General features: G+C 44.6%; 1 protein-coding gene across 1 annotated transcript; it reads left to right on the top strand.

Annotated features, from left to right (window-relative positions):
- Nucleotides 1-13,141: 13,141 nt before the first annotated feature.
- LOC105707172 (uncharacterized) lies at nt 13,142-26,081 on the top strand. Its single transcript, XM_064374526.1, is given in 7 exon segments — nt 13,142-13,154; nt 25,486-25,695; nt 25,698-25,749; nt 25,751-25,820; nt 25,880-25,949; nt 25,952-25,999; nt 26,002-26,081. Coding segments are annotated over 7 exon segments (543 nt in total).
- The last annotated feature ends 292 nt before the right edge of the window (nt 26,082-26,373 follow it).

The raw sequence follows: 26,373 nt of genomic DNA, 5'->3' as shown, positions 1-26,373 counted from the left end.
CAGGCCTTCTTCTGTTTGGTATTAGGTATTTTAGGTATTTTGGTATTTATATGAGAACTACATTTAGAGCTGAGAGGTATGCAAAAATGTACAAAAAGGCTCCCTGTCCTTGTTTTAGTAGGAGATGCCTGCCTACCTTCCAGCTCTTAAACTCCATGCTTCCAAATAAGACAGTTAAATATTCCACTTTATGGATTGCTAACAGATTCTTGGACTGAAGCAAAAGTCACCCTTAACACACCTGATTGGATAACAGTGCAAAGTATGGTGGCATAGCATGTGCAATGCATTGTCTTTTCTTTCTAAAAACTAATTTTATGAAACTCCTTAATTGAATGGGGCTTAAACTTCCTGTGGCATAAAACCAAATAGAATTACACCGATGCTAAAAATGTAAATGTATCCCAGATACTACTGACTGATGTATTCATGGGAACATTTAGGCCTGAAGACTTGTGTGCATGCACTGTGATGGTAAAGCAGAGCCCGACGATCATGCATTTGAGATGGAAACATACATGGGAATTTCTTTTGAATTCTCTGTTTTCTTAGGATTTTAAAACTAGTTTTGACCTTGAAAGCCTAGAATGTCAGATCTGGGATGATCTCTTAAGAGATCATTTGTTCGTTCTTCAGATGGTGAAAGGATGCCTGGAGGAGTAAAGAGACCACTCAAGGCCATTCAAAGTCCTGCTGGAGCTGGGGCCAGGTCAGTTCAACACATCGCATTCAGCCTCTATTTCGTGCCTATCACTGCCCTCGACATTGAGATCCAGATGTAAAAACACAATGATTGCTCTTGAGGTTGCCCCCAAAGTGTTCAGATGTCCAGGTCAGTTCTTCTTCTGCTTTCTTTCTCAATTCTGAATAGATTTCTTGAGAAATTGGAAACTCTATATTTCATTTAATAACAGAGCATGCTTAGGAGAGTAGGAAAAAATAAAGGAATAGCTTCCTATCTCCTAGTCTTGAGCCCCATTCCCCAAGCAGAATCCTACACTGAGTGGCAGAGGGTCAATTAGCTCTGCCCATTGCAACTTCCTTCAGTACCCATAATTCCACAGCACAATCTTAATTCTTATTATTCATTCATAACACATCCATGGATAGCCACAGTCCGGTGACATTTTGGCTCATCACTATCTCCCTGTTCAGTGGCTGGTTAGGGGATATCCTTTGGAGAATGCACATATGACATGCTTATTTTCCTTTTTGGGGGGTAAAAAGGGAGAACAGGCAGCCACTCAAGTAGGAAAATTGCACAGGGTGATGCCGCTCTAGTAGTGTGAAGATTTTGGCTCTGATGTTGGGACCTGCTATCTCTCTTTTAGTGCTGTTGCCAGGCAGGCTTGTCACTGACACAAATTTTCCTCCCTGATAAGTTGAACTTTCCCCCACACCCCCCAACTTCATTATGCCTGCAGCCGGAGCTCTGCTGTAGAGGAAGCCATGCCAGACACTGTGATTCACGTGCCTAAAATATCAACTGGCCTGGGTATGCGAGTGAGGCGATAAATCTGGAAAACATAAATCAGATCATCAGATGCTATATCTGTTCCCGCACACAGGCTGCAGCAGGCATGGCAAAATGCCCTCCAACTCTGGGGGCTACAGCCAGGTGGAGGTTAAAGGATATAAGGATATAACTTAAAGACCAAGGAAAGGTGGGCAAGGAGGGCCAGAGCTGACATGCAGAAGAGGACTTAAAACCACCGCCATTCAGCACAGACACCAGATATGGGACATGGATTCAGTCTCTGAGACTGTAGGGAGAGGCTGGACAAGGAAGCATAAAGAGAGGCCTCCAAATCTTCTAATGTAAAGAGCTTGGGCTAATGTGTAGTCCCTGAGTCTGGACATGGGAGAGAAGATGCGCTTCAGCTTCACTAGGAACCGTCAAGATGAGAAACAGAATTTACAGAATCTGGTAGGTAGAGAGATTACTTAAAGAAGACTCTGGAAAAAGCCAACCAACATGGCCCTTCCTTTAGTGAACAGAGAAAAGTGCTTCCATTGAGCCATTTAATCATTCCAAAGCACAGAAGAGAAGGGCCTTGGCGCTATAGCTGAGGCTGGGCCATCAGATCACAAGCTTTCTTGACCTGGGCTTGGGAATAGCTGGCTTGTTCACAAATGACAGTGCTCCTCCATAGGAAAGTAAGGAGAGTTCATAGCTCAAATTTCTAATGCTCAAGCCCTGCTTTGCCAGAGTTAGGTCGTGCTGCCTCAGTGTGACCCAGTGAAAAATCACATCAGACCCTTTGGGGCTTCGTGCCTGGGGACATGGGAGAATAACTAGGAGTAGAGAGGAAACAGATGTGGGATGAGGTGAAGCTGGGAGCCACATTGGATATCCACTTAAGGAAATTAAGCAGCGATCCAGGTTCCACCCCCAAATGTCCAAGAGTCACACCCAAGGGAGTGAAGGAAGACCCATGTGTGCATTGAAAGGCTCTACTTGACATCATGGTGTCAGATGAATCAGGCCAGCGCACCTGTCTCCAGGCATCAGCCAGTGAGACCATCTCAATGCACAACAAGGTGAAATGCTGAGAAATTCATTGCGGCTTATCTCTTTTGCTACTGTGACCTGTCAGCAAAAACAATGGAAAGATAATTTTCCCCTTTCCCTTCCAGGAAAGGCAGCCAGGGCTTTGTGTTCCCAGATCTGGGTGCCTTGACCCCAGGCAGGGGATTTCCAGCTTTTTGTGAATCAGGCCCACCTGGGGGAATGAAGGAGGCTTCCTTCCAAGAAGGGTAAGGGATAAGAGGTAGAAGTTTTTGTTCTTTGTGAGTAAGAGCATGCCAGGGCCTGACCCTGAGGAGGTGGTTGTATCTAGGAAACTTGGAAAACAAGAAAGGGTAGGTTTGTGGGATTCTTCAGATAGCCTGTCCCCTAAATTTTGTGACCCAGCCAGATAGGAGATGGGCGTGAATATTCACTGATCTTAGACATTGTGGCTTTGGGAGCAGGATTAAGTATTTTCTTAGGGTGCCTAGGGATGTGGAGAGGAGCCTCAAAGGCCGACTTTGTGGTTGCCTGGAACAGAAATACCCAACAGAGGCAGGGACCAACATATGACAGAGGCTTCAAAGAGAAGAAACAGCCACATGACAAGAATGACCCAACTGATGGAAAATAAGCTGCTGAATGAATTGACTTTGATGATCTGCCAGGTCCAAGACTTACTATTCTCCATGGCCCCTGTCTCTTCTTCGCAAGCTGATCACAATGCAGAATGACTGACACAGCACCCATGGACTTCCAGTTCACAAGCACACTCTGTTCTCCTTCCAGCCTGGGCCAGTGATGGTTGTACAGCTGTGCACCATCTGAATGCTACTATCTAGTGATAAGTCCATGCTCATGGATACTGGGGGAAGACAAAGGTTGTAGATTGGCCAGGTCCAAGGTTCTGACAAGAAACATTACAAAAGCTTTAGATTTCACTTAAAAAGCTTCTGTTCCTTTCATTGCCAGAATGTGAAGCCCACAGCTGGACATCATCAAGCACCAACCTGCAGGGGGCCATTTCCTTGTTTGCACAGGAAGCCCCCGCATACTCTATATTGCTCTAGAGTCACACCACCGAGCCAGTCAAGGTCCCAACTCTGGCCCTGACACATTGCTGGCTTTGACGTTGCTTTCTGAGTTCAGTTCATTTCCTGGGTCATCTCCCTGGTAAAGACAGCACTGCCTCATTCAGGCAGGTGCTCAGCCGGCCGTGCTCGAAGTCCCTCAATGCCTTATGCCTGGTCAGCGGTCGCAGGGGGTGAGACTTGTGGGTGTCAGTTGGCTTCCTTGTGCCCCAGTGCTGTCCTTGTCATCTCTCTTTATCCCACTTTCTAATGTTCACCCTCTCTTCTCCGTTAGTAAACTCCCAAGACTTCTTTAAGGTCTACCTTAAGCACCCTTCTCTGGGATCATTCCCAAAACCTCAGCAGAACTCACTGCTTCTACCTTTACCCTTGGTCCATGATTTTATTTCATTGTAGATTATAGTTAATTGCTTACCTATCTTTCTTTTTTTTTTTTTTAAGGTGGAGTTTCGCTCTTGTCGCCCAGGCTGGGGTGCAATGGTGCGATCTCGGCTCACTGCAACCTCTGCCTCCCAGGTTCAAGTGATTCTCCTGCCTAAGTTTCCTGAATAGCTGGGATTACAGGTGCCCTCCACCATGCCTGGCTAATTTTTATATTTTTAGTAGAGACGGGGTTTCACCACGTTGGCCAGGCTGGTGAATCCTGACCTCAGGTGATCCACCCACCTCGGCCTGTTAAAGTGCTGGGATTAAGGCATGAGCCACCACATCCGTTGTCTGTCTTTCTCACTAAAAAAATGCTTGGAGGAAAAAAAAGCCATCTTTTACTAATTCTCTGAGCCTAGTGTAAATACAGGTATAATAAGCATTTTTCCTTCTGTCATTTACAAATTCATTTTAAAGAAATACTGTGTAGGTGGAAAGCTCAGACTAGGGAAATATCTGGTTTCCAAGAGATCACAAGCTATCCAAGTCAAAAATTCTAGTAAAATTGCATGTGGAAAAAGAATTTTGTTTTTTATAAAAATTGTAAAATATACGTTAACATCAGATTTACTATTTTGGCTATTTTTATGTGTACAACTCTGTGGCATTAAGTACATTCATATTGTTGTGCAACAGTCACCACCATCCATCTGCAGACCTTTTTTATCCTTCCCAACTGAAACTCTATATCCATTAAACAATAACCCTTCATTTCCTCCCTCCCACCCAGTCCCTGGCAACCACTATTCTACTTTCTGTCTCTATGAATTTGACTACTCTAGATACCTCGTATCTGTGGAGTCGTATTTGTCCTTTTGTGACTGGCTTGTTTCACTTAGCATAACGTCTACAAGGTTCATCCATGTTGCAGCATGTGTCAGAATTTCCTTCCTGTTCAAGGCTGAATCATATTCCATTGTATATGTATATATGTACACCACATCTGATTTAGCCATTCATCTGTCAACAGACACGAGGCTGCTTACACCTTTTGGCTATTGCTGCTATGAACATGAACATAAAAATATCTGTTCAAATTCCTGCTTTCAATTATTTTGAGTACAGAGTCAGAGGTAGAATTTCTGATAATTCTATCCTTAATTATTTGAAGAATCATCATACCATTTTCCATAGTGGCTGTAACATTTTACAGTTCCGCCAACAATGCACAAGCATTCTAATTTCCCACACCCTCACCAACACTTGTTCTTTAATCTTGCTTTGTCACCAAGGCTGCAGTGCAGTGGCACGATCTCGGCTCACTGCAACCTCTGCTTCCCAGTTCAAGCAATTCACCTGCCTCAGGCTCCCAAATAGCTGGGATTACAGGCACCCACCACCATGCCTGGCTAATTTTTAAAAATATTTTTAGTAGAGACGGGGTTTCACCATATTGGCCAGGCTGGTTTTGAATTCCTGACCTCAAGTGATCCTCACACCTTGGTCTCCCTAAGTGCTGGGAGTACAGGTATGACCCACCTTTTTTTTTTTTTAAATATCTCTCCCAACCAGTGTGAAGTGTTATCTCATTGTTGTATTGATTTGCATTTCCCTAATGATTGGTGATGTTGAACAAAAGATAAATTTCTTTACTAAAATTTTTTAGATTATTAAAGAAATATATCATATACTATAGAACATTTGTTGGAAAATACAGAAATAATAATTAGAGGAAAGTGTAGGAACATACGAGAGAAAAAAAACTTTAATTACCTGTAAGTAAATACTGTTAACATTTTAGGATACCCTTTCAGTCTTTTTTCCCATGTAAATGAATTTTTCTGGCAAACATTAATTTTCTTAGCAAGAAGTCCCCACTCCACTCTGCCCCTAGAAGAAAACTTTTTTCTTCAGTGAATTATGTGATCAGTTCCCTGAGGGATACACTGGAGGAAAAAGATATGTCTGTCGTCAGTTTTTGATTTAATACTGGGTTTTTTTTTGTTGTTGTTGTTTGTTTGTTTTTTGGCTGAGCAGGTATGAGACAAAGAGTGAGAGTCAATTGCTCGGGCAATGAGCCTTTTAGGGCTGTTGATGTTGGAAGGGATGCATTCAACCAGAGATAAGTAAACAGGCGAGGTGAGGCTGCTGGCAGAGGCAGAGGAAGAGAGCTTTGGAGGAAAGAACAGATACCCATGGAAGATTTTGATTACGTTTCTGTGATCTCACCAGACCTTCAGTAAAACCTTTATTGTTTACCAGTGCATGGCAAAGTACATTTGCTTGCTAGGAACATCAGGAAGGTGCCAGAAGACGAACAAGGATGAAGAACAAGAACAAAGCCTTGTCCCAGGGCTGAAGCAGAAAGAGATAGAGCTCATGCACTTGTATATGGGCCTTTAGAAAACTTGGGAGAGGGGCAGGGTGCAGTGGCTCATGCCTGTAATCCCAGCACTTTGGGAGGCTGAGGCAGACAGATCATTTGAGGTGAGGAGTTTGAGACCACCCTGGCCAACATGGTAAGACCCCATCTCTGCCCAAAATACAAAAATTAGCCAGACGTGGTGGTTTACACTTGTAATCTCAGCTACTCAGGAGGCTGAGACAGGAGAGTCACTTGAACCCAGGACACAGAAGTTGCAGTGAGCCACGATATTGAGCCACTGTACTCTAACCTGGGTGACAGAGCGAGATTCTATCTCACTGAATTAAAAAAAAAAAAAAAAAAAATCTTGGGAAGGTACTGTAGACACTGCTGTGTTAGCATTTTAGCATTTCCCCGTGATTTAACAAGCTTCTAAAGCAGCCTGTCTGCAGCTAATCACCCAAAGTCCACTTTTTCTTCCTGAGATCCTTTGCAGTTACATGTGGCCATGTGACTAAGTTTTAGCCAAGGTAGCGTGGATATGGTTTGTACCGTTTCTGAGCCAAGGTTTTTAAAAAGCAGGGGGGTGCCCCTTTCTGCTTCTTCCCTTTCTGCCAGCTTAATGAGGGTGATAACAAGGCCTTAGGGGATGTGGGAGCCAAAAGGCGGAAGAAGCCTGGGTTTCTGAAAAACCAATGGAATCATATGGAACAGAGCCATCTGCTGATCAGGATAGCTTGCTTCAGACTATTATGTGAATGAAAGTTAAGCTTCTATTATTACCACAACCTAAGATACCATCAACAGATGCAATTTAAATTACCTAATACTCTATCGTTAGACATTGATACTGGATAAACTGTATTTTGAGGTGTAGTATTGTGTGTTTAGCTCAGTTTCCCAGTAGTGGGGTTCATCAGATAATATGCTTTTGGCTGTAAGTAACAGAACACCCCATTGAAACTCATAAACAAGAAGGGATTTATTAGCTAACTGGGAGTCCACTGGTACAGTGGACTACATTGTTTGCTACAATGATGTGAGGATTCAATTTCTTTCCGCCTCTCTTCTCTTTTAGACAAATGTTGTTTGCCTCCTAGGGTTGATTTCCTGGTGATTGTAGAAGAGCAGGCTGCAATCAGGCTTATACGCTCCATTGTTCCCATGCAACAGGGAAGTATGTTTCCCACAGTTAACCAACAGCAGCTCAAAGCTTTGTGCTGATTGGCTCATCCCTGAACCAAATCCTGTGGACATGCAGGTTGGCTTCCCCAATGTGGCCTTGACCAATCAGGGCTGCCTGCTGGAGCTGAAGTTGGCCTGGTCCCACACAAAGCACATGACTGCCACAAATGATGCCTATTTTTATAAAGGGACAGAGAGACTGGGTTGCCCAGATATACAGAGGAGGAAGTCACTTGACTTCAGCTTTTTCTGAAATAGAAAAAGTTCTTTTGAGGATGCTTAAAAAAAAAGTGAAGTAATTTCACCCTTACATGGATTAAAATATGTCTCTGGAAAAATTGCTTTCTGCAAAAAAGACAAGAGGATTGAAACTGTGAAAGAGGTAAATGATTTAAAGCCAAAGTCACAAATTCCACAACCTGGGAGAAACTAAATGATTTGGAAACAATGTCCAGCTATTTCAGAAATAATGTGTGTGTGTGTGTGTGTGTGTGTGTGTGTGTGTGTGTGTGGTTTATATATATATATATATATTTTTTTTTTTTTTTGAGATGCAGCCTCAGCCTCACTCTGTCACCCAGCCTGGAGTACAGTGGCATCATCTCGGCTCACTGCAGCCTCCACCTCCCAGGTTCAAGCAATTCTCCTGCCTCAGCCTCCCTTGTAGCTGGGATTACAGTTGTCCACCACCACACCTGGCTAATTTTTTTGTATTTTTAGTAGAGACAGGGTTTCCACCATGTTGGCTAGGCTGGTTTCAAACTCCTGACCTCAAGTGATCCACCCACCTCAGCCTCCCAGAGTGCTAGAATTACAGGCATGAGGCACTGTGCCTGGCCAGAAATAATATTTTGTAAGAAGCACTTTCATAGTGAGATGGCACAAGGTGGAATAAAAAAAGACACTGGTATATCCTGATGTCATGTGCAGAATATTTAAGTTCAAATGTATTTATCAGACTGTTACCTCCATGTTACTGAAATGCCTTACACACTTACCATGTGCATTAAGCCATGAGTCAAGGACACTACCTCTACACAAAGTTCAAGCTGCATACGCTGATCTTAGCTGTTTCCTGGACATTATACCATGTACTAGTAATAAAAGAGAGGTGGTTAAGTGCATGCTTTTCTTCTCTTATTACATTACTCTTTACCTTTAAGACAGCAATTAGATTTTACTTGTTGGTTCAGAGAATTAGGCCAATTATTTTAATGCAACACAAATAATTTCTCTCAGCACAGACGCTCTTTGATAGGCTTAAAACCCCTGCCTGTGAAATCTGCACAAAGAAAAGAAATGTGAAGAGATCTGCTATAATTAAGATTAAGCTCAACAGCAAAGCAGGCACTGAATTTTAAATTAACTGGCAATGCCAACCATAAAATGGTCTAATTCACCTTTTCTACCGTTCTATGGAGACAACAAAAGCGAGGGAGCCTGCTCCGCTTCTTTTCCTGTCCTACCCGCTTCCCGGTGCAATCCAGTTGTCTTTCCAACACAGTCCTCAACATCTAATTCAACTACTCCTTCCTCCACAGAAACCTCCTGGGCTACTCCAGCCCTTACCTCCCTACTTCCTGGCCGTCACTGCAAGGGCAGTAAAGAATAGGCACGAGAGCTCAAACAGTGAAGTCAGTCAGACCTGCAGTCCACGCAGACCTCAATATGCTCGTATGTGACTGAGGGCAAGTTACTCATCCCCTCTAAGCCTCAGTTTCCTCCTCTGAGATAATGCATGCAGAGCACTCAGCACAGTGCCTGGCTGGAAGCAGTCAATGAACGTCAGCTGTTATTCATATTTCTTTTTTCTTTTTTTTTGAGATGGAGTCTTGTTCTCTCGCCCAGGCTGGAGTGCAGTGGCGTGATCTCAGCTCACTGCAACCTCCACCTCTTGGGTTCAAGCAATTCTCCTGTCTCAGCCTCCCGAGTAGGCTGGGATTACAGACACACGCCACCATGCCCAGCTTATTTTTGTATATTTAGTAGAGATGGGGTTTCACCATGTTGGCCAGACTGGTCTCAAACTTTATTCATATTTCTATATAGTCTCTCCTCATGCCATTTAGAGTCTCACAACACTGGACAGGTAGTCCAGCTGGACAGTGCACAACGCATCTTGCTTGCACTCAACTAAAGAGAATTAAAAATGCATTTCAAAGTGGAGATGGTTGTGGACCAGATTAGACCCAGAAGGCAAGTGGCTGCAGGGTGAGCGCTGCACCAGGTACGTCTCTGTTCTAAGATAGGCTTGCAGCGAGTACCCATAAATACAGAATGAAACTACCACAAAACTCCAACCAACTCAGGTGACTAAAAGAAACTCCAGGGCTGCTGCTGAGAGAGAACTTGAACTTGAATGTCAGCACACGGTCCAAAGAGCACTGCTAGTTGGAAGTTTTTGTTAATGCCTGGTCAAGCAGACATTTGGATTTTGCTGGAATTTAGAAATAGGCCAGACTCACATATGAAATTTTTATGTCTTAGATTCTGTCTTAGTCCGTCTACTACAACAAAATACCATAGACTGGGTGGCTTATAAACAATGAAAATGTATTTCCCACAGTTCAGAGGCTAGGAAGTCCAAGATCGAGGTGCGGCACATTTGATATCTGGGGCGCACCCACTCTCTATTCATAGATGGCTGTCCTGTTGCTGTATCCTTGAGTGGCAGAAAGGGTGAGAAGCTCTGCCGTCTCTCTTATAAGGGCACTAATCCCATGTAAGAGGGATTTGCCTCATGACTTCCTCACCTTCCAGAGCCCCACCTCCTGGTGTGCTCACCTTGGGCTTTAGGATTTCAGCATATAATTTGGGGTGACGCGAATATTCAGACTAGCAAATTCCAATTGGGTTGATGGGAGAGGCAACATTTTGTTACAGGATCTTTGGGGTGTCACTTTTCTGGCTGGAAAACTGTGGCCAGTGGCACCCTTGCCTGAGTTTTGCTCGGATCCACTGGGCTCATTCTGCCCACTCAGCCTGGCAGGCTGTGCTCGGCTCATGCTACCAGCCTGGATCCCACGCCTCCAAGGGAGACTGCAAGTCAGGTTTGGAGCAGTGAGGGGTGTGTGAGCAAGTGTGGGGTCCAGCCACTGTGCACAGATACACTGACTGCTGCCATGGGGCGGGCAGCTCCAGGTGCTGGCACAGGCGCCGGCTCTGTGTGAGGCTGTGGCTGGGCCAGTTGCACCACAAGCAGGTTCCACAGCTGGCACCAGGGAACACGGTGGTGCCCAGAAGCTTGGAGACTCCGGGAACCGCAGAGCCCCAAAGGAGAGTGACAGCCCTGGCTTGGGGAGCAATCAGGTCTGGGCTCCCCGGAGGGCTGCAGCTCCTCTCTCTTTCTCACTTCTCTCCTCCTTGTCACTCATAACATGGCGAGCAAGGAGCATGTTTCAGCCCTGTTTGTATTACAGCTCTTTTAGCCTCTCCATTTGGCAGGTCCCAGGTTCTCGTCCTGTGTCCAGGAAGAATGGGGTACACAGACAAGTGAAGGGTGAGCAAGACAAAGAGGAGCTTTATTGAACAACAGAACAGCTCAGAGTAGACCCAAAGTGGGCAGCTCCTCTCCATAACCAGGATGTCCCAACGAGTGCTCAGCTCTCAGCAGAGAGAGTAGCTCCTCTCTGCTGGGCAGGCTGCCCCAAAGAGTGTTCAGCTTTTGGTAGAGAAGGTAGCTCCTCTCTACAGGCAGGTCTTCTCATAAGTGTCCAGCTGTCGGCAGAGAGGGTAGTTCCTCTCTGCAGCTGGTTGGCCTGTCATCTCCCCATCATCTCTCTGTCCTCTGCTGGAGTCTGGCTGAATCTGAGGTTTTAATGGGCCTTAGAGGGGAGGAAATGCTTGCTGATTGGTCCATGAGCAGCCATGGGCCAGCCCAGGGAAAAGCACGATTAAGTTCCCCCTGCTGTCTGCAGGATTGGCGGCAGAGTCCCCAGGCTTCAGGCCCTCCCCACTTTGAAGGTGGGGCTTCACCAGGGACCAGCCCCCTTCTGCCCAGGTGTCTGCCTTCTACCACTATTCATGGTCCCAAGCTGTTCATGCCAGAGGCCACCTGCAAGGCCAGTGCCAGGCTGTCTCAGCCCCCCTCCACCTCCCTCCCATGCTTGTTGGTACCCAAAGTCCAGAGGGATCTGAGGTGGCAGGGGAGGGGTCCTAGGTGGCAGGGGGCTGGTGTGTCAGGCATGTCAGCACTGCCCACAGTGTGTGCACACTCTTCCATGCTGTAACAGTGCTGGGGCTCGGCCTGGACTTTTCCCAGACCAGAGCAGCACCAACAGTGGGGAGAAGCCAGGCAGCGGGAGGAGGCATTTCTGAGAGTGGGGGGTGAGGTGGGGAGTGGCAAGGAGTCTTCCTGGGCCCCCAAGAGTGCAGAGATGCCTGGGTCTGCAGCCAGGGAGCTTCCACTCCACCAACTCAGAAGGGGTGGAGCTCCTGCTTGTCCCCAGCTCCCACTGGGTCTGTGGAGTGTGCAGCCCCAGCCACGCTTCCTTGCAGCCTAGGGCGGGGCCTCCAGGTCCTTGCCGGGCTACTCTCTGCCTGCTCCTCCATACCTGACAGCACCGTTTCCCCACCAGTGGGCAGCTCAACTGGGTCTATCATAGTGGCCCCTAGGGCAGCAGGCTCCAGGAGGCTCCCAGGGGCAGGCTCTGGGGACTGTCCACTTCCTCCTTGTGCCCTCCTTGCAGTGACTATGGGCAAGAGCAGCGACACAGGGCCAGGTCCGGGCCTGGGAATGGGTGTCCCCTGGCCACGCCAGGATGGGCGCAATGCAGTTGGCTGCCTCAGGGATGTGGGGCACAGGCATCCCACTGCTGCCACTGCTGCTCCTGCCGCCACTGCCCACGTCCCTGCTGCCATGGTCGACATAATGGCAGCAGATGCTTCAGATGGCCCGCCACTGCCATCAATTTAACATTTTTAAGAGAACGACATATTTTCAATCACCTAAAAAAAATGAGTTAATAGTTTAGGCATGGTAGCTAATGCCTGTAATCCTAGCACTTTAGGAGGCCAAGGTGGGAGGATCTTTGAGCTCAGAAGCTTGAGACCAGCCTGGACAACATAGTGATATCCTGTCCTTACGAAAAATCAAAAAATTAGCTGGATGTAATGGTGCACCTGTAGTCCCAGCTACTCAGGAGGCTGAGGCAGGAGAATGGTTTGAGCCCAGGAGGTTGAAGCTGCAGTGAGCTGTCATCACACCACTGCCCTCCAGCCTGGGTGACAGAGCGAGACCCTGCCTCGAAGTAAGTAAATAGGCCATTTACAAAGGATTTTTATAAATTTGTTAGTTGAAACAAGTCTGTTAGGCCCTGAACTGGACAACACAAGCTAACCAGCACTTGTACTTGGAGTGACAGAAGTTTCTTCCTTTCTCAAATGCAAATATTCATTCGTTGCTTTTTCATGGCCAGTGGTAAGAGCCTGTGCTACAGAATAATGTAAATCAGCATCAGAGCCCTGGCTCTGTTCCCCGTAAGGCACGGGATCTAGAGTAAGTTACCTGTGCTCGCCAAGTATCCATTTCCTCATCTATGAAATAAAATAATAATTCTTCCCATCTGACACTAGATTTGGCCCCACCCAAATCTCATCTTGAATTGTAGCTCCCATAATTCCCACATGTCGGTGGGAGGTAATTGAATCATGGGTGCAGGTCTTTCCTGTGCGGCTCTTGTGATGGTGAATAAGTCTCATGGGATCTGATGGTTTTTTAAATGGGAGTTCCCCTACACAAGCTCTTTTGCCTGTCGCCATGCTCTTCCTTTGTCTTCTGCCATGATTTTGAGGCCTCCGCAGCCATGTGTAACTGTGAGTTAATTAAACCTCTCTTCTTTGTAAATTACCCAGTAGTATGTCTTTATTAGCAGCATGAGAACAGACTAATACACCATCTCACATATTTGCTATGAGGATAAATGAGATAAACCACGCAAAGAACTCAGCCTAATATCTGCCACATAATAAACACTCAATAAATGCAAGCAGTTACCATAGTAACTATTCCACAATTCAGTTTGACTAAAGTGTTTAATCACAAACTTTACATGGAACTTGCAGATAGTACTTGACTGTTTTGAGGAATTAACATTTTTTAACCCATGAATTTTCTGATTAGTGTTCTGTGGATATTAAGAATGATAGGATGAGGCCAGGCATGGTGGCTTACACTTGTAATCCCAGCACTTTGGGAGACGCTGGCAGGAGGATGGTTTGAGCCCAGAAGTTTAAGACCAGCCTGGGCAACACAGCAAGACCCTGTCTCAAAAAGAGAGAGAGAGAGAGAGAGGGAGAGAGAGAGAAATGATAAGGATGAAAGTTGTCACTAAAGGTTTGTATAGGAGATGAGAAAACTAGACCCAGGGGTGAGAGGGATTGATATAACTTATAATTACCTACCTGAGAAATCAGCTCTTCTTCCAAATTGAGTTATTTTCCTACCCTTAGCAAAACATGCTTCAATTTATTCTCTGACTTCAGAAAACTTCTATAAATCAAATACCTACCAAATCATCTATGCCCTTGAACTGAATCTAGGAAACTCTGACTGATCATATTTATGCACTATATTACCGCAAGAATGGGCGAAAAAAGTAATTTTCCTTGGAGAGCTTTGAAGAATAGATTGTCTTTTGTTTATGTATTCTGAGGTGATGTCATTATCTCGCTGTCACTGGGAGGGTGCCAGGAGTTGCGATAGGGCTGGGCCCGGGAGCAGTGATGGATTGCACCTCTCACCTGGACCCTTCCTGAACAATAGCCCCTTTGTCAGGCTGTGGGCCCAGGCCTTTCTGCATGTGAAAAGAAGTGCAGTCACATGACCTGCATGAGGCCTGAAATTCTCACATCAGCCTTCTTATAAGACTACTGTAGCCATAAAAGCCAAAAGCTATAGCTGGGGCCGGGCTCTGGCAAGGCACTGAGAATGCAGAGGTGACGACCCAGACAGGCATGGCCACTGGCTTCCTAAAGCTTACAGTCTAGTGGGAAAGACAGCATGTAAACAACTGGCAACCAGGAATTAATTGCAGTTGAAATGAGCTCCATGAAGCACAGAACAGTGTAGGGTGTTATAATGGAACCTAATGGGGAGGGAGAGGAAGAGTTAGGCATGACATTGAAAACACATTTTTAAAAATATCAAAACGAGCACAGAAACATGATATAGAACACAAACTGTTCCTCAGTTTTAAAGATAAAGCTGAAGACAGCAGAAAAATCACATTTGCCTAGGGTGGGACTGACAGTGCCTCGTCCTCTCCAAAGTTAGAAGTTGAGGCTTCCGGTTGCTGGGAGTGGCTCAGTAGAAGGAGTTTGAGAAGCTCTGGCAGGGACACAAAGGGTTTGGGCTCCAGAGGTCAAGCCCTCCAGAGGTAAAGGGCCCCTAAGACAATGAGAAGGGACCTCCTGGATGACTGGAGGGCAGCCAGTGTCTAGGCGGTCCACGGCCCAGATTGGCAGCCATCAGTACCCTTTCCTGGCCACGCCATTCTCCAAATTGCTCACACAGCCTGCAGTGTTGCCTCCTCAGCCCAGGCTGCCCACCTCGTTTTGTGTTGCCATCTGATCTTCCCTCAGGGTGCGGATGAGGCTGTTTGTCTTGAGACACAAAGGAGCCTGTTTGTGTGTGTGTGTGCACACACGCACACAGAGAAAGAAAGATGAGAGGAGAAAGACATCTGACCCGCTCTCCTTTCCTACTGTCGTCTGTTCCAATCTGTTCATCTCTTTTCGGAGAAATTGCCAATTCATCTGCTAATTTACCTGATTTTCAGTCCATTCTCTTGGGACACAGTGGGCTCAAAGACATCACCAAATAATGTCAGCCATCATTTGACCCCTTTCCCAACCCTTCAGCCCCAGTCCAGCATCTTCAAACTTCTCTTACTAGACTTTCCTGGATGAGGCATTTCTGAGGCATGGGGAAGAAGCAGTCAGATGGAAGCAGTCAGGAGCAGTCACCGCCATGGGATGAGGAGTGACTGAGGGAAAGAAAAGAAAATGGAAGTAGAGAAGGCAGTCTTCCCTTTCACAAAGTGTGTGGGCCACGGTGGTATCAATTGCAGGTGAATCTCTGGGAACAGAAAAGCTCACTAAACAACAGAACCTGAATGTTTTGGGAGTCTTTCCCAGAACTACTAAATCTTAGAATTTTTTTTCTTATTTTTAATTGTTTTTGTAGAGACGGAGTCTTGCTATGTTGCCCAGGCTGATCTTGAACTTTTGGTCTCAAGCAATCCTCCTGCCTTGGCTTCCCAAAGTGCTGGGATTATAGACATGAGCTACCATGCCTGGCTTTGAATGGTAGAATTCTTGAACATCATCAAACCTACAAAGGCCCAAAGTAAAACATAGAAAAGAATAACTGAAAAACAAATTGATCTCTTCAAACCTTTAATAATTCTATTCTGGCTGGCTGCAGTGGCTCACACCTGTAATCCTAGCACTTTGGGAGGCCAAGGCAGACAGATCACTTGAGGCCAGGAGTTTGAGATCAGCCTGGCCAACATGGTGAGACCTATCTTTACAAAAAACATAAAAATTAGCCATGTGTGTTAGCCTGTGCTTGTATTCCCAGCTACTCGGGAGGCTGAGACATGAGAATCACCTGAACTGAGGAGGCGGAGGTTGCAGTGAGCCAAGATCATACCACTGCACTCCAGTCTGGGTAACAGAGCAAGATTCTGCCTCAAAATAATAATAATGATAATTCTATTCCTACAGGACTCCAGTTATTTATAATGGCATCTCACATTCCTAGATCTCTTGACATGCATCATTAGCGGTTGTCTTGCTGTTAGATTAGTTTGTCACATACAAAAAGTTTTTACCTTTATGACAATTACAATAAGCAGAGGATGTTGGTGTTGATACATGATAGTTAATCTCATGCGCCCTAAAACTGCACTTTTGTATTTAGCTTCACTATAAAATTTGATGCTTTATTATACTGAATACATTTTTTTAAATCCTAAGAATTTAAGTTACACAATGCTACAGTTTGAATGTTTCCCAGAATTTATGTTTTAGAAACTTAATTCCCGATGTGACAGTGTTTGGAGGTAGGGGCTAACAGGACGTGTTTAGGTCATGAGGACTCCATCCTCATGAGCAGATTAACGCCATTCAGGAAGGGCCAGTGGGAGTGGGTTCTCTCTCTTGCGCTCTTGCCCTTCCACTTTGCCATACAATGACAAGCAAGAAGGCCCTCACCAGCTGCCAGTGCCTTGATCTTGAACTTCGCAGTCTCCAGAACTGTGAGCCAATGAATTTCTATTTGTTATAAATCACCCAATTTCAGGTATTCTGTTATGGCAGCCCAAAATGGATTAGGACAGTGGCATTTCAGACCAGCTGGAGACAGAATAAAATATTCAATACATAGCACTGGATTGCTATGCTAATTGTTTGGGGACAGAGAAAAGTTAGACTGTCCCACCCCACCTCATACCTTACTTAACAATTAATTCCTTATGATTAAAGAGCTGAACATAAAGCAAAACTAAAAACTTTAAAATATATTTAGCAGAATGTGAAAAAATCATCCTGAGATGGGGAGAATCTCCTAAAGCAAGACTTAAATCCAGAAACCTTAAATAAAATAACTGACAGATTTGTTTATATGAAATGGCAAATTTTGCATCTAAAAAGATACCATAAATAAAATTTAAAAATAAAATGGGTGGGGCATGGTGGCTGTCGCCTAGAATCCCAGCACTTTGGGAGGCTGAGGTAGGGGAATCACTTGAGGTCAGGAGTTCGAGATCAGCCTGGCCAATGTGCTGAAACCCCGTCTCTACTAAAAATACAAAGATTAGCTGGGTGTGGTGGTGGGCACCTGTAATCCTAGCTACTCAGGAGGCTGAGGCAGGAGAATCATTTGAACCTGGGAGGTGGAGGTTGCAGTGAGCCAAGATCGTGCCACTGCACTGCAGCCTGGGCAACAGAGTGAGACTCTGTCTCAAAAAAAAAAAAAAAAAAAAAAAAAAATCTGAAATGACTAGGCTAGAAGCAAACAGAGTATACCTCACAAGCAGCCTCCCCAGGTAATCTTTTCTCAGTAGAACTCCTCTTATCTTCAACACTCAGACTTCATAAAATGTCCATATTTCTCCAATACAATATTTTTTGTACCCATGTTTATATAGAACATTTTATTTGTACATTCCCCAAACTCAAGACAACATTTTAAACAAAGTAGGATGTGTGTGAGGGAAAGGGGAAGAATTTTCCAGTTACTTTCCAATTATAATTGGAAGGATGTCAGAATCACATGCAGATGTTTTGGAAAGTGCCAAGTGTCAGCAAAGGGATGTGAGTAGGATGTTGATGGCTCCACACAAGCAAATGTCTGTTAAAAGTCCTATTTACTGTTTGTTATCAGGAAACAATGTTTTGTGAGGTGGGGCAGCTCATGCCCCTAATCCCAGCACTTAGGGAGGTCAAGGCAGGAGGATTGCTTGAAGCCAGAAGTTTGAGACCAGGCTGGTCAACATAACAAGACTCTGTCTCTACAAAAAATAGAAACTTAGCCAGGTGTGGTGGCACACACCTATAGTCTGAGCTACTCAGGAGGCTGAGGTGGGAGGATTGCTTGAGCTTAGGATTTAGAGGCTGCAGTGAACTATGATCATGCCACTGTACTCCAGCCTATCAGAGTGAGATCCTTTCTCTAAAAAGATAAAAAATAAAGAAAGCAGTGTTTTAGGCATCTTACGTACTAAGTAATTGGTTAAATACATTGACATATTCCAGTGTTTTAGGAGATTTATTGGCAGTGTTATATTGATAGGAAATGGACTTCTCGTTAGTATTTTCATTCAGTTTCTGGCATTTAGGAATGAGTTTCTGATGTAATCTAGACACAGATGGTAATATAGACAGATCACATTGAGAAAATACATAAAATGGTTTGTTCAAATCTAAAAGAAAAAGATGAAACAGAAAAAGATTTAAAAATCACTAATGGAAACAGACAATTCCCAAGAGAAAACAAATTGTGAAATTAGCCAGTAAATATGAACAGTACTCAACCTCACTGTAAGCAAAAAAATACAGTAAGTATATTCACTTGATCTTAGCCAAAAGGCCGAGAGGTGATATATTAAGTATATTTAAACAATGAACTACCCTTTTAAAATCCATCAGATTTACAGAAGTGAAAAATTTGATAATATTGAGTTGTTAAAGATTTGGGAAATCAGGCACTTTTACATTTCTGGTGGCTGTGAACATTGATGAAGGCATTTTTCATGGAAAATTGCTGGTATCTATTAAAAACTGTAATGCATACATACTTTAACAACTATTTTCTAGAAACCTATCATTCAGAAATACATATATTCACAAAGACGTATGCATACATATGAATAAATATTGCAGCATTATTTGTAATATCAAAAAATGTTGAAAAGATCCAAAATGTACAGCAAGAATTTAAATATATTATGATATGAAACACCGTGCTATCATTGGAAAAAGTCAGGTAGACTTATATGTACTGAGATGAAAGCATATTAAGTGAACAAAGCAAGTTGCAGAAAACTACATGCAAACTTCGATATTTATGTGAATGCCTGTAGAGATATGTCAGCAAATACATAGGCAAGGAGATTGAAAGGATGCACCCTGAACTGTCTAGAACAGTTGCTTCTGGGAGAGAAGTAGTTGTTGGAGGAGGTGCTGGATGCTGGCATTCTCCTTTACCAAACATTCCAGCTTCTTACCCTGCAGTGCCTCTCCCTGCAGGAAGATATTTTCCCATACTGTTGATCTCAGGAATGACCATATTATTTGCTTTGGCCAATAACTGATGTTGGTCACTTTTGTGCAAAGTTTTAGAAGTCAGGGCACCATTTGCCTTATCTTTTTCCTTCTGCCATGAGATCCAGATAGAGGTTAGGTTTTTCCATTAGTTTTGGTTCTGGAGTCAAGATCATAAAAAGCAGAGCTCATAAAAGCAGGACTTAGGAAAAACATGAATGATCGGGTGCCATGGATCACGTCTGTAATCCCAGCATTTTGGGAGGCCAAGGCAGGTGGATCACTTGAGGTCAGGAGTTTGAGAGCAGCCTGACCAACATAGGGAAACTCTGTCTCTACTAAAATACAAAAGTTAGCCAGACGTGATGGGGCATACCTGTAATCCTAGCTACTAGGAAGGCTGAGGCAGGAGAATTGCTTGAACCTAGGAGGCAAAGGTTGCAGTGAGTGGAGATTGCTCCACTGCATTCCAGCCTAGGCAACAGAGCCAGACTCCGTCTCAAAAATAATATTAATAATAAAATAAAATAAAAAATAAATAAACAAATAATGTTTTTAAAAGAAGAAGAAAAATAGAAAAACTTGCAATGCGAACAAGAAAAACAACCTCGCACCTATAATCCCAGCACTTTGGGAGGCTGAGGTAGGAGGATTGCTTAAGGCCAGAAGTTTAAGACCAGCCTGGGCAACACAGGACAAATAAATAAATAAAGCCACTGAGGTTTGGGGACATTTGTTACTGCAGTATAACCTGGCCTGCTGTGACTGATACCAATAAAGGAAGACTTCTACGGGTTTTTTTCCATAATTTTTTTAGTGCATGGACATTTTGCAATACACATAGACTTAGTATTACTTATAAACTAATTTTTAAAAATTGACACCTCAGCAAAACTACAAATGACTACCTGTCAAGGGCCTTCAGGATTGTTGACAATTAGAAACTGCAAAAGCAAAATCCTGGAATTCCAAGGGCAAATTTGAAGTGCCTGCCTGAAACGTGACTGCACACCAGCACACTGTGTAGTGCTGTGAGGAGGCAAGAGGGCTGTTGTCAAGCCAGTGACCAAGAAATATAGAGGGCAACTAGATAGGTGAGAATTCTTCTTGCGTACATTAGTGGAAGGAAATTAGGGCAGTCAGCATTCCACCTTCTAACCACAGTGCTGAAGCGCATCCCAGTAAATGGTGGGATCATAGTGGCTGCTTTTATAAACATGATGAGATGTTGTTCTTCAGTCGTAGGGATTAAGTTGCAATGATCGCTGAGTCACTGTTGTCTGAATGTGCCCGTCTCTTCAGATGTGTCCTGAACACAAAGAATTTGAGAACCTCTGGCTCAGGAAGTAGGGCCGGTAATTATGCGTAGATTCTTCTTTCCTGGTGGCTGCTGCCCCTCGCCCAACTCTAAATGCTCAGCACTTACTCCTTCATGGAGCACCCGTTCCATGGGGGCCAGGTGAGACCGAAGAAAGAGGCTGACAGTTCCAGTTCCTCAGAAACATACGTTTAATCGGGACTTACAAACAGAAGCCATGTCTGTGTCTCAGGCAGCGGTGAGGCAAAATGGTGGATCCTGCACCATTTATTTTCACACCCAGGGCTTATATGCTATTGGAAAGGGTATATGCGATTCAGAATGGGTGTGTAGAACAATCGAAGTACTGTAACATTAAGGTTGTTTTGACCTCAGGGTAGGATTTACAGTAACTACCCACTCTGACACAAGGAACATCAAATAAACTGGAAATCTTAGAGGCCTTCCTAGAGCAAGGGTTAATCGGAAGTTAAAGTGATGGATTAGCATCCAAGATGAAGTTGCTTTGGCCTCCACACACCTCCTCTTTGGCAGGCACTGTAATTGCCGTTAGCAATACATTCTCAATTCTTGCTCTCAAATGCATAACCTAGTAGAGGAGACAGGTACATACATAAAGGCATAGATAACAGTAATAGCAATAGTAACCCGTTCTTAAGGGCATAGTAGTTTTCAAACATTTATAGTTCACACATACACACACAAACCAATCCAGCAAGCCCAGTATAATTCCCCTACTTTTGCGGATAGGGTCACTGAGACTGAGAGAAATGAACTGGCTTTCTTAGGTTCTGACAGACCATAGGTAGAGACTCAGTCTCCAGTTCTTCTTGTCTATACTAGGTGACCTCCTGTGCAAAAGGATGAGTAAATAATAGCATCACAGTGAAACAAAAGGCTGTGAGGCACTGAAGAGGAAAGCCTTGAATCAAAACTTTAACCTTGAGAGCGGAATGCAACAATCCAGCTTTTCATTTACTTTGTTCCCAGAGGTTAAAGCAGACCCCAGTGAGTGGAGTGGCCTCCTGAAAATCTGACTTTGGTTAGCATTCCTTTCATTTCTGCCTGCATGCCCGCCTCCTTCTAGTACTGGAAGTAAACATCTTACTTGCTTGGGGCATGGGGTAGGGAGAGTAAAGTCCTCACAATAGGTCTGCTGTTGTGCAAAGAATTCTGCAAGATGCAGATTTAAACCAAGGCAGTGGGGGCAGTGGGGGAAGGGGTGGTGCCAAGGTCCAACCCATCAAGTCCCTTCTGTAGCTGAGGCTGGGAATTGGTCACATATATTTGCCATCAGCTGAGTGATCTATTTTAACATTTTTCCTCGTTAGGCTCTCAGCACAGAGAAATATCCTAGGAGATTAAGCTCAGTCAGTTATGTTCTCTGTTACTTAAGGGAGTTTAACCTGAACAAGGGTTTAGCAGGGCTCCCAGTCCCAAGACCATTTTCATATGGGCTCATTTTCCCACTTACCAGGGTGAGTGAGAACAGTGAGTGGAGGTTTCACCAACAGAAACCAAATATCTGAGCAAGGGCCTTGGCGGTGGTCTCCTGCACTGGGCTCTGCTTTAGGGCTGAGGTCTCAGCCTTTGCAGCACAGGATCCACAGGAACCCGTGGACATGCAGCAGAGCCAGTGGCTTGTTAGCCAGGGAAGAGAAATTCCGGACAACCTATGGGATGTGAGTGACTCAGCTCTATATTGTGAATGGAAGTCAGAGAAAAAAGAAATTCATAAGAGCCTTTTAACAAGTGCCCCAGCTGACTAAAATGGTAAATAAAGACAGAGAAAGCCTGGGTGCGGCGACTCATGTCTGTAATCCCAGCACTTTGGGAGGCCGAGGCAGGAGAATCACTTGGGTCTAGGAGTTTGAGACCAGCCTGGGCAACACAGTGAGACCTTGTCTCTACAAAAAATAAACAAAATTGTCAGAGGCGTTTGAACCAGAGCAATTCCATCTTGAATAGGGACTGGGTAAAATAAGGCTGAGAACTACTGGGCTGCACTCTAGACAGACATTCTAAATCACAGAATGAGATAGGAGGTCAGAACAAGATACAGGTCACAAAGACTGCTGATAAAACAGTTTGCAGTAAAGAAGTCAGCTAAAACCCACCAAAACCAAGATGGTAATGAGAGTGACTTCCAGTTGTCCTCACTGCTACACTCCTACCAGCGCCATGACAGTGTACAAATGCCATGGCAACATCAGGAAGTTACCCTATATGGTGTAAAATGGGGAGGCATGAATAGTCCACCCCTTGTTTAGCATATAATCAAGAAATAACCATAAAAATGGGCAACCAGCAGCCCTCGGGGCTTTTCTGCCTATGGAGTAGCCATTCTTTTACTCCTTGAGTAAACTGGCTTTCACTTTACTCTATGGATTTGCCTTGAATTCTTTCTTGTAGGAGATCCAGGGACCCTCTCTTGGGGTCTGGATTGGGACCCCTTTCCAATAACAAAATTTGCTGGGCAAGGTTGTGCATGCCTGTTGTCTCGGCCACTTGGGAGGCTGAGGTGGAAGGATCGATTGACCTCAGGAGGCTGAGGCTGCAGTAAGCTGAGACTGCACTATTGCACTCTATCCTAGGTGTCAGAGTGAGACCTTGACTCAAACAAACAAACAAACAAAACCAAAAACAGAAGAAGATAGAAAATGTCAGTGAAAGAGGCAGTTACCTTGTGCCTGAAAAACATGGGCTTCTTCATGGAATGTGAGAAAACTGTATAATCATGTCAATGGAGCAACAGGTGGTGAAGATTTCTTCAGAGTTGTGATTCAGTGACATGTAGTGTCAAGTTTATATGAGTGTCACATTTTCTTTTAATAGTGTTAAAAATGACTCTAAACTTTGAATCATCAAATTATACTCAGCTGTTCTTAGGGGACGTTTTGTGCTTTAGTGAAATGAGCAACTGAGGTTGCAAAAGCCAGTATGGTGTGCCCTGTTTCTGACCTCTTAACCTGTGGGTGTCTTGAGGAAAAAAGTGGCTTAAAAAATAAAGTCTTTATTTCTCCTGTGCCTGGAAGGGCCAGGAGAAGGTGGAGGGCAGGCGATGTCAGGGGGCACTCCCTCTCAGGGTTGTGCAAATGAGTTTCTCCTTAAACTTTGTGCTCTCAGTGCCTTATTGGCCCCAGCCTAGTCCTGGCCCTGGGGTCAAGCACAGTGCAGAGAGGATAACAGCAGCTCCTTGGCCAGGCACAGTGGTTCACGCCTGTAATCCCAGCACTTTGGAAGGCCTTGGCAGGTGGATCACTTGAGGTCAGGAGTTCGAGATCAGCCTGGCAACATGGTGAAACCCTTTCTCATAAGTAAAATAAAAGAAAATAAAAGTAGCTCTTTTGTTGAATGAATAAGGGGATAAGCAAATGAAGTGTATAATGAAGGGCATACACATTGGAAAACTCTAGATACTGAGATACTGAGTGTTTCACAGCCTTTGTCCAGCCTGCGTTACAAAAGGCTCATGTTGAAGTATGTAACAGGGCCTCCAGTATCATCTTAGCTCAGGCTGCTATAACAGCATAACATATGGTGACTCAGACAACAGACATTTCTCTCTGATGGTTCTGGAGGCTGGAAAGTCCAAGATCAAGATGCTGGCAGATTCAGCTCCTGGGGAAGGCTCTCTTCCTGCCTTACAGATGGTTGCCTTTTCACTGTGTGTTCCTCACATGACAAAGAGAAAGAGAAAGAGTGGGTGGTCTCTTTTCCTTTTTTTTTTTTTTTTTGAGATGGAGTCTTGCTCTGTCACCCAGGCTGGAGAACAGTGGCACAGTTTTGGCTCACTGCAACCTCCACCTCCTGGGTTCAAGCAATTCTTCTGCCTCAGCCTCCCAAGTAGCTGGGACTACAGGCACATGCTAAATGCCCAGCTAATTTTTGTATTCTTAGCAGAGACAGTTTCACCATCTTGGCCAGGATGGTCTTGATCTCTTGACCTCGTGATCCACCCGCCTCAGCCTCCCAAAGTGCTGGGATTACAGGCATGAGCCACCGCACCCAGCCCCTTTTCTTATAAGACATTAATCCCATCATGGGGGCCCACCCTCATGACCTCATCTAAACCGAATTACCTCCCAAAGGGCCCACCTCCAAATCTCATCACATTGGGAGTTAGGACTTCAGCAAATGAATTGGGGTGAGACAAGGCACAAACATTCAGTCCATAATGTAGTGCATTAAAATTATACATTTTGGGTCCCTACTTCGGCACAAAAGTTTGATCACAGTAATAGAATTCTAAAGGGGCCGCCAAGATTCCTGCACCCAGTGTGCACAACCTGTGTAATCCCATCCCTTGAGTGGGTGGGCCTGACCTAACCAAGTGAACTCTTTAAAAGAGGGTGTAGAGGTTAGACATCAAAGAAGTCAGAGATCAGAAGCACGACAGGAATTTTTCTTGAAGGAGCCAATACATACATTGTAAGAGGGCTACAGGATCAGAAAATAAGAGAGGCCTCCAGAAACTCAGAGCAGTTCCCAGTGATAGCCAGCAGGAGAGTGGGCAACTCAGTCCTACAACCACAAGCAACTAAATTCTTGATGCCAGCCTCATGAGACCCTGAGCAGAGAACCCAGCCACATCACACCTTCACTTCTGCCCCACTTTCTTGCTGGCTGTCACCGGGGACTGCTCTGAGCTCCTAGGTGATCATGAATTTGTGTTTTATTAAGTGGCTAGGTTTATAGTAATTTGTTACATGGCATAGAAAGCTTATCTCCTTTCTACAATAGATCAGTCCACCTTTCCTGGGTCTTCTGTCTTATTAAAAATAGCTCTTATTTGGTTGTTGATTATATTTTCCCTTGCATTAATATATAACCTCTTCCTTTTAATCCATAACCACCTTCTTTTTTCTCCTACTGTTTCCTTTAGGAATTTACATAGCAATTTTGAATCTACTCCACACATATTGTTATTTAAACACTCACAGAAAACTATTATCTTCCCCCCACCCTCTTCAAAGCATCTCCAGGGCACATATTATTGCGAGGCCTCTATTTTCATCCTTGCAACCAGTGTTCTGAGCTTACAGAGCTTATCATGTTTATTATATAACAACAAGACATAAGCCAAAACAACTTGCTGTGGGTTTTTAAACATAGCAACAGCAGAAATCTTTTCTGGGCTTGAGGAAGACACTTCAAATGTCTACTAATTTCAGCAATTTTCTGGTCTATGGGATGAAAAGTCTAAAACTGGTTGTGAAGGTATTTAAGTACACTTAGAGAAAACCCACCACTCCACCATCAGACACCATGACGCAAAGTGCTCCCTGGTTGGGATTCACAGGCTGCCTCTCAAAGGAGTGTTGCCTGTGTGGCGAATGCTCTCGGAGGAGAAAGAGAAAGGCACGAAACAGGGACCCTTCAAAGTTGGCACCATGGTAATTCACTCTGTGGCACAGGGCTTGTTCCTCCCTTTTTTTTCCTTTTCTAATGGGGGGACCATTAGCAGTTGTATTCAGATGAAGAGCTCATTTAGTTGTAAGTGCTAAAAACTCAATCTGGTTTAAGCATAGCAGGTTTCTTGGCTGATATGAGGGATTGAGCCAAGCCTGTGCTATCTTCCTTGACCTCCCCTGTTGGTTTCTTTCTCAGGCACCCACTCCCCACACAATGCCTTTCGCTTCTCCACCCCCAGTCCAAATATCTGGCCTCACCCCATGGAAAAAGGGTGCCTCTTTCCTCCATTCCAGCCATGAACCCTGGGCTGACCCCTTGAGCTTTGGTCACACGTCCTCCCCTTAAATTAGTGCCGTGG

The sequence above is a fragment of the Aotus nancymaae genome, unplaced genomic scaffold, assembly GCF_030222135.1.
Source record: "Aotus nancymaae isolate 86718 unplaced genomic scaffold, 86718_ANA_hifiasm-v0.15.2.pri h1tg000011l, whole genome shotgun sequence".
In the NCBI taxonomy this organism is placed as follows: domain Eukaryota; kingdom Metazoa; phylum Chordata; class Mammalia; order Primates; family Aotidae; genus Aotus; species Aotus nancymaae.
Note: the sequence above shows the minus strand (reverse complement) of the source record. Positions and strands in the feature narration are given on the sequence as shown.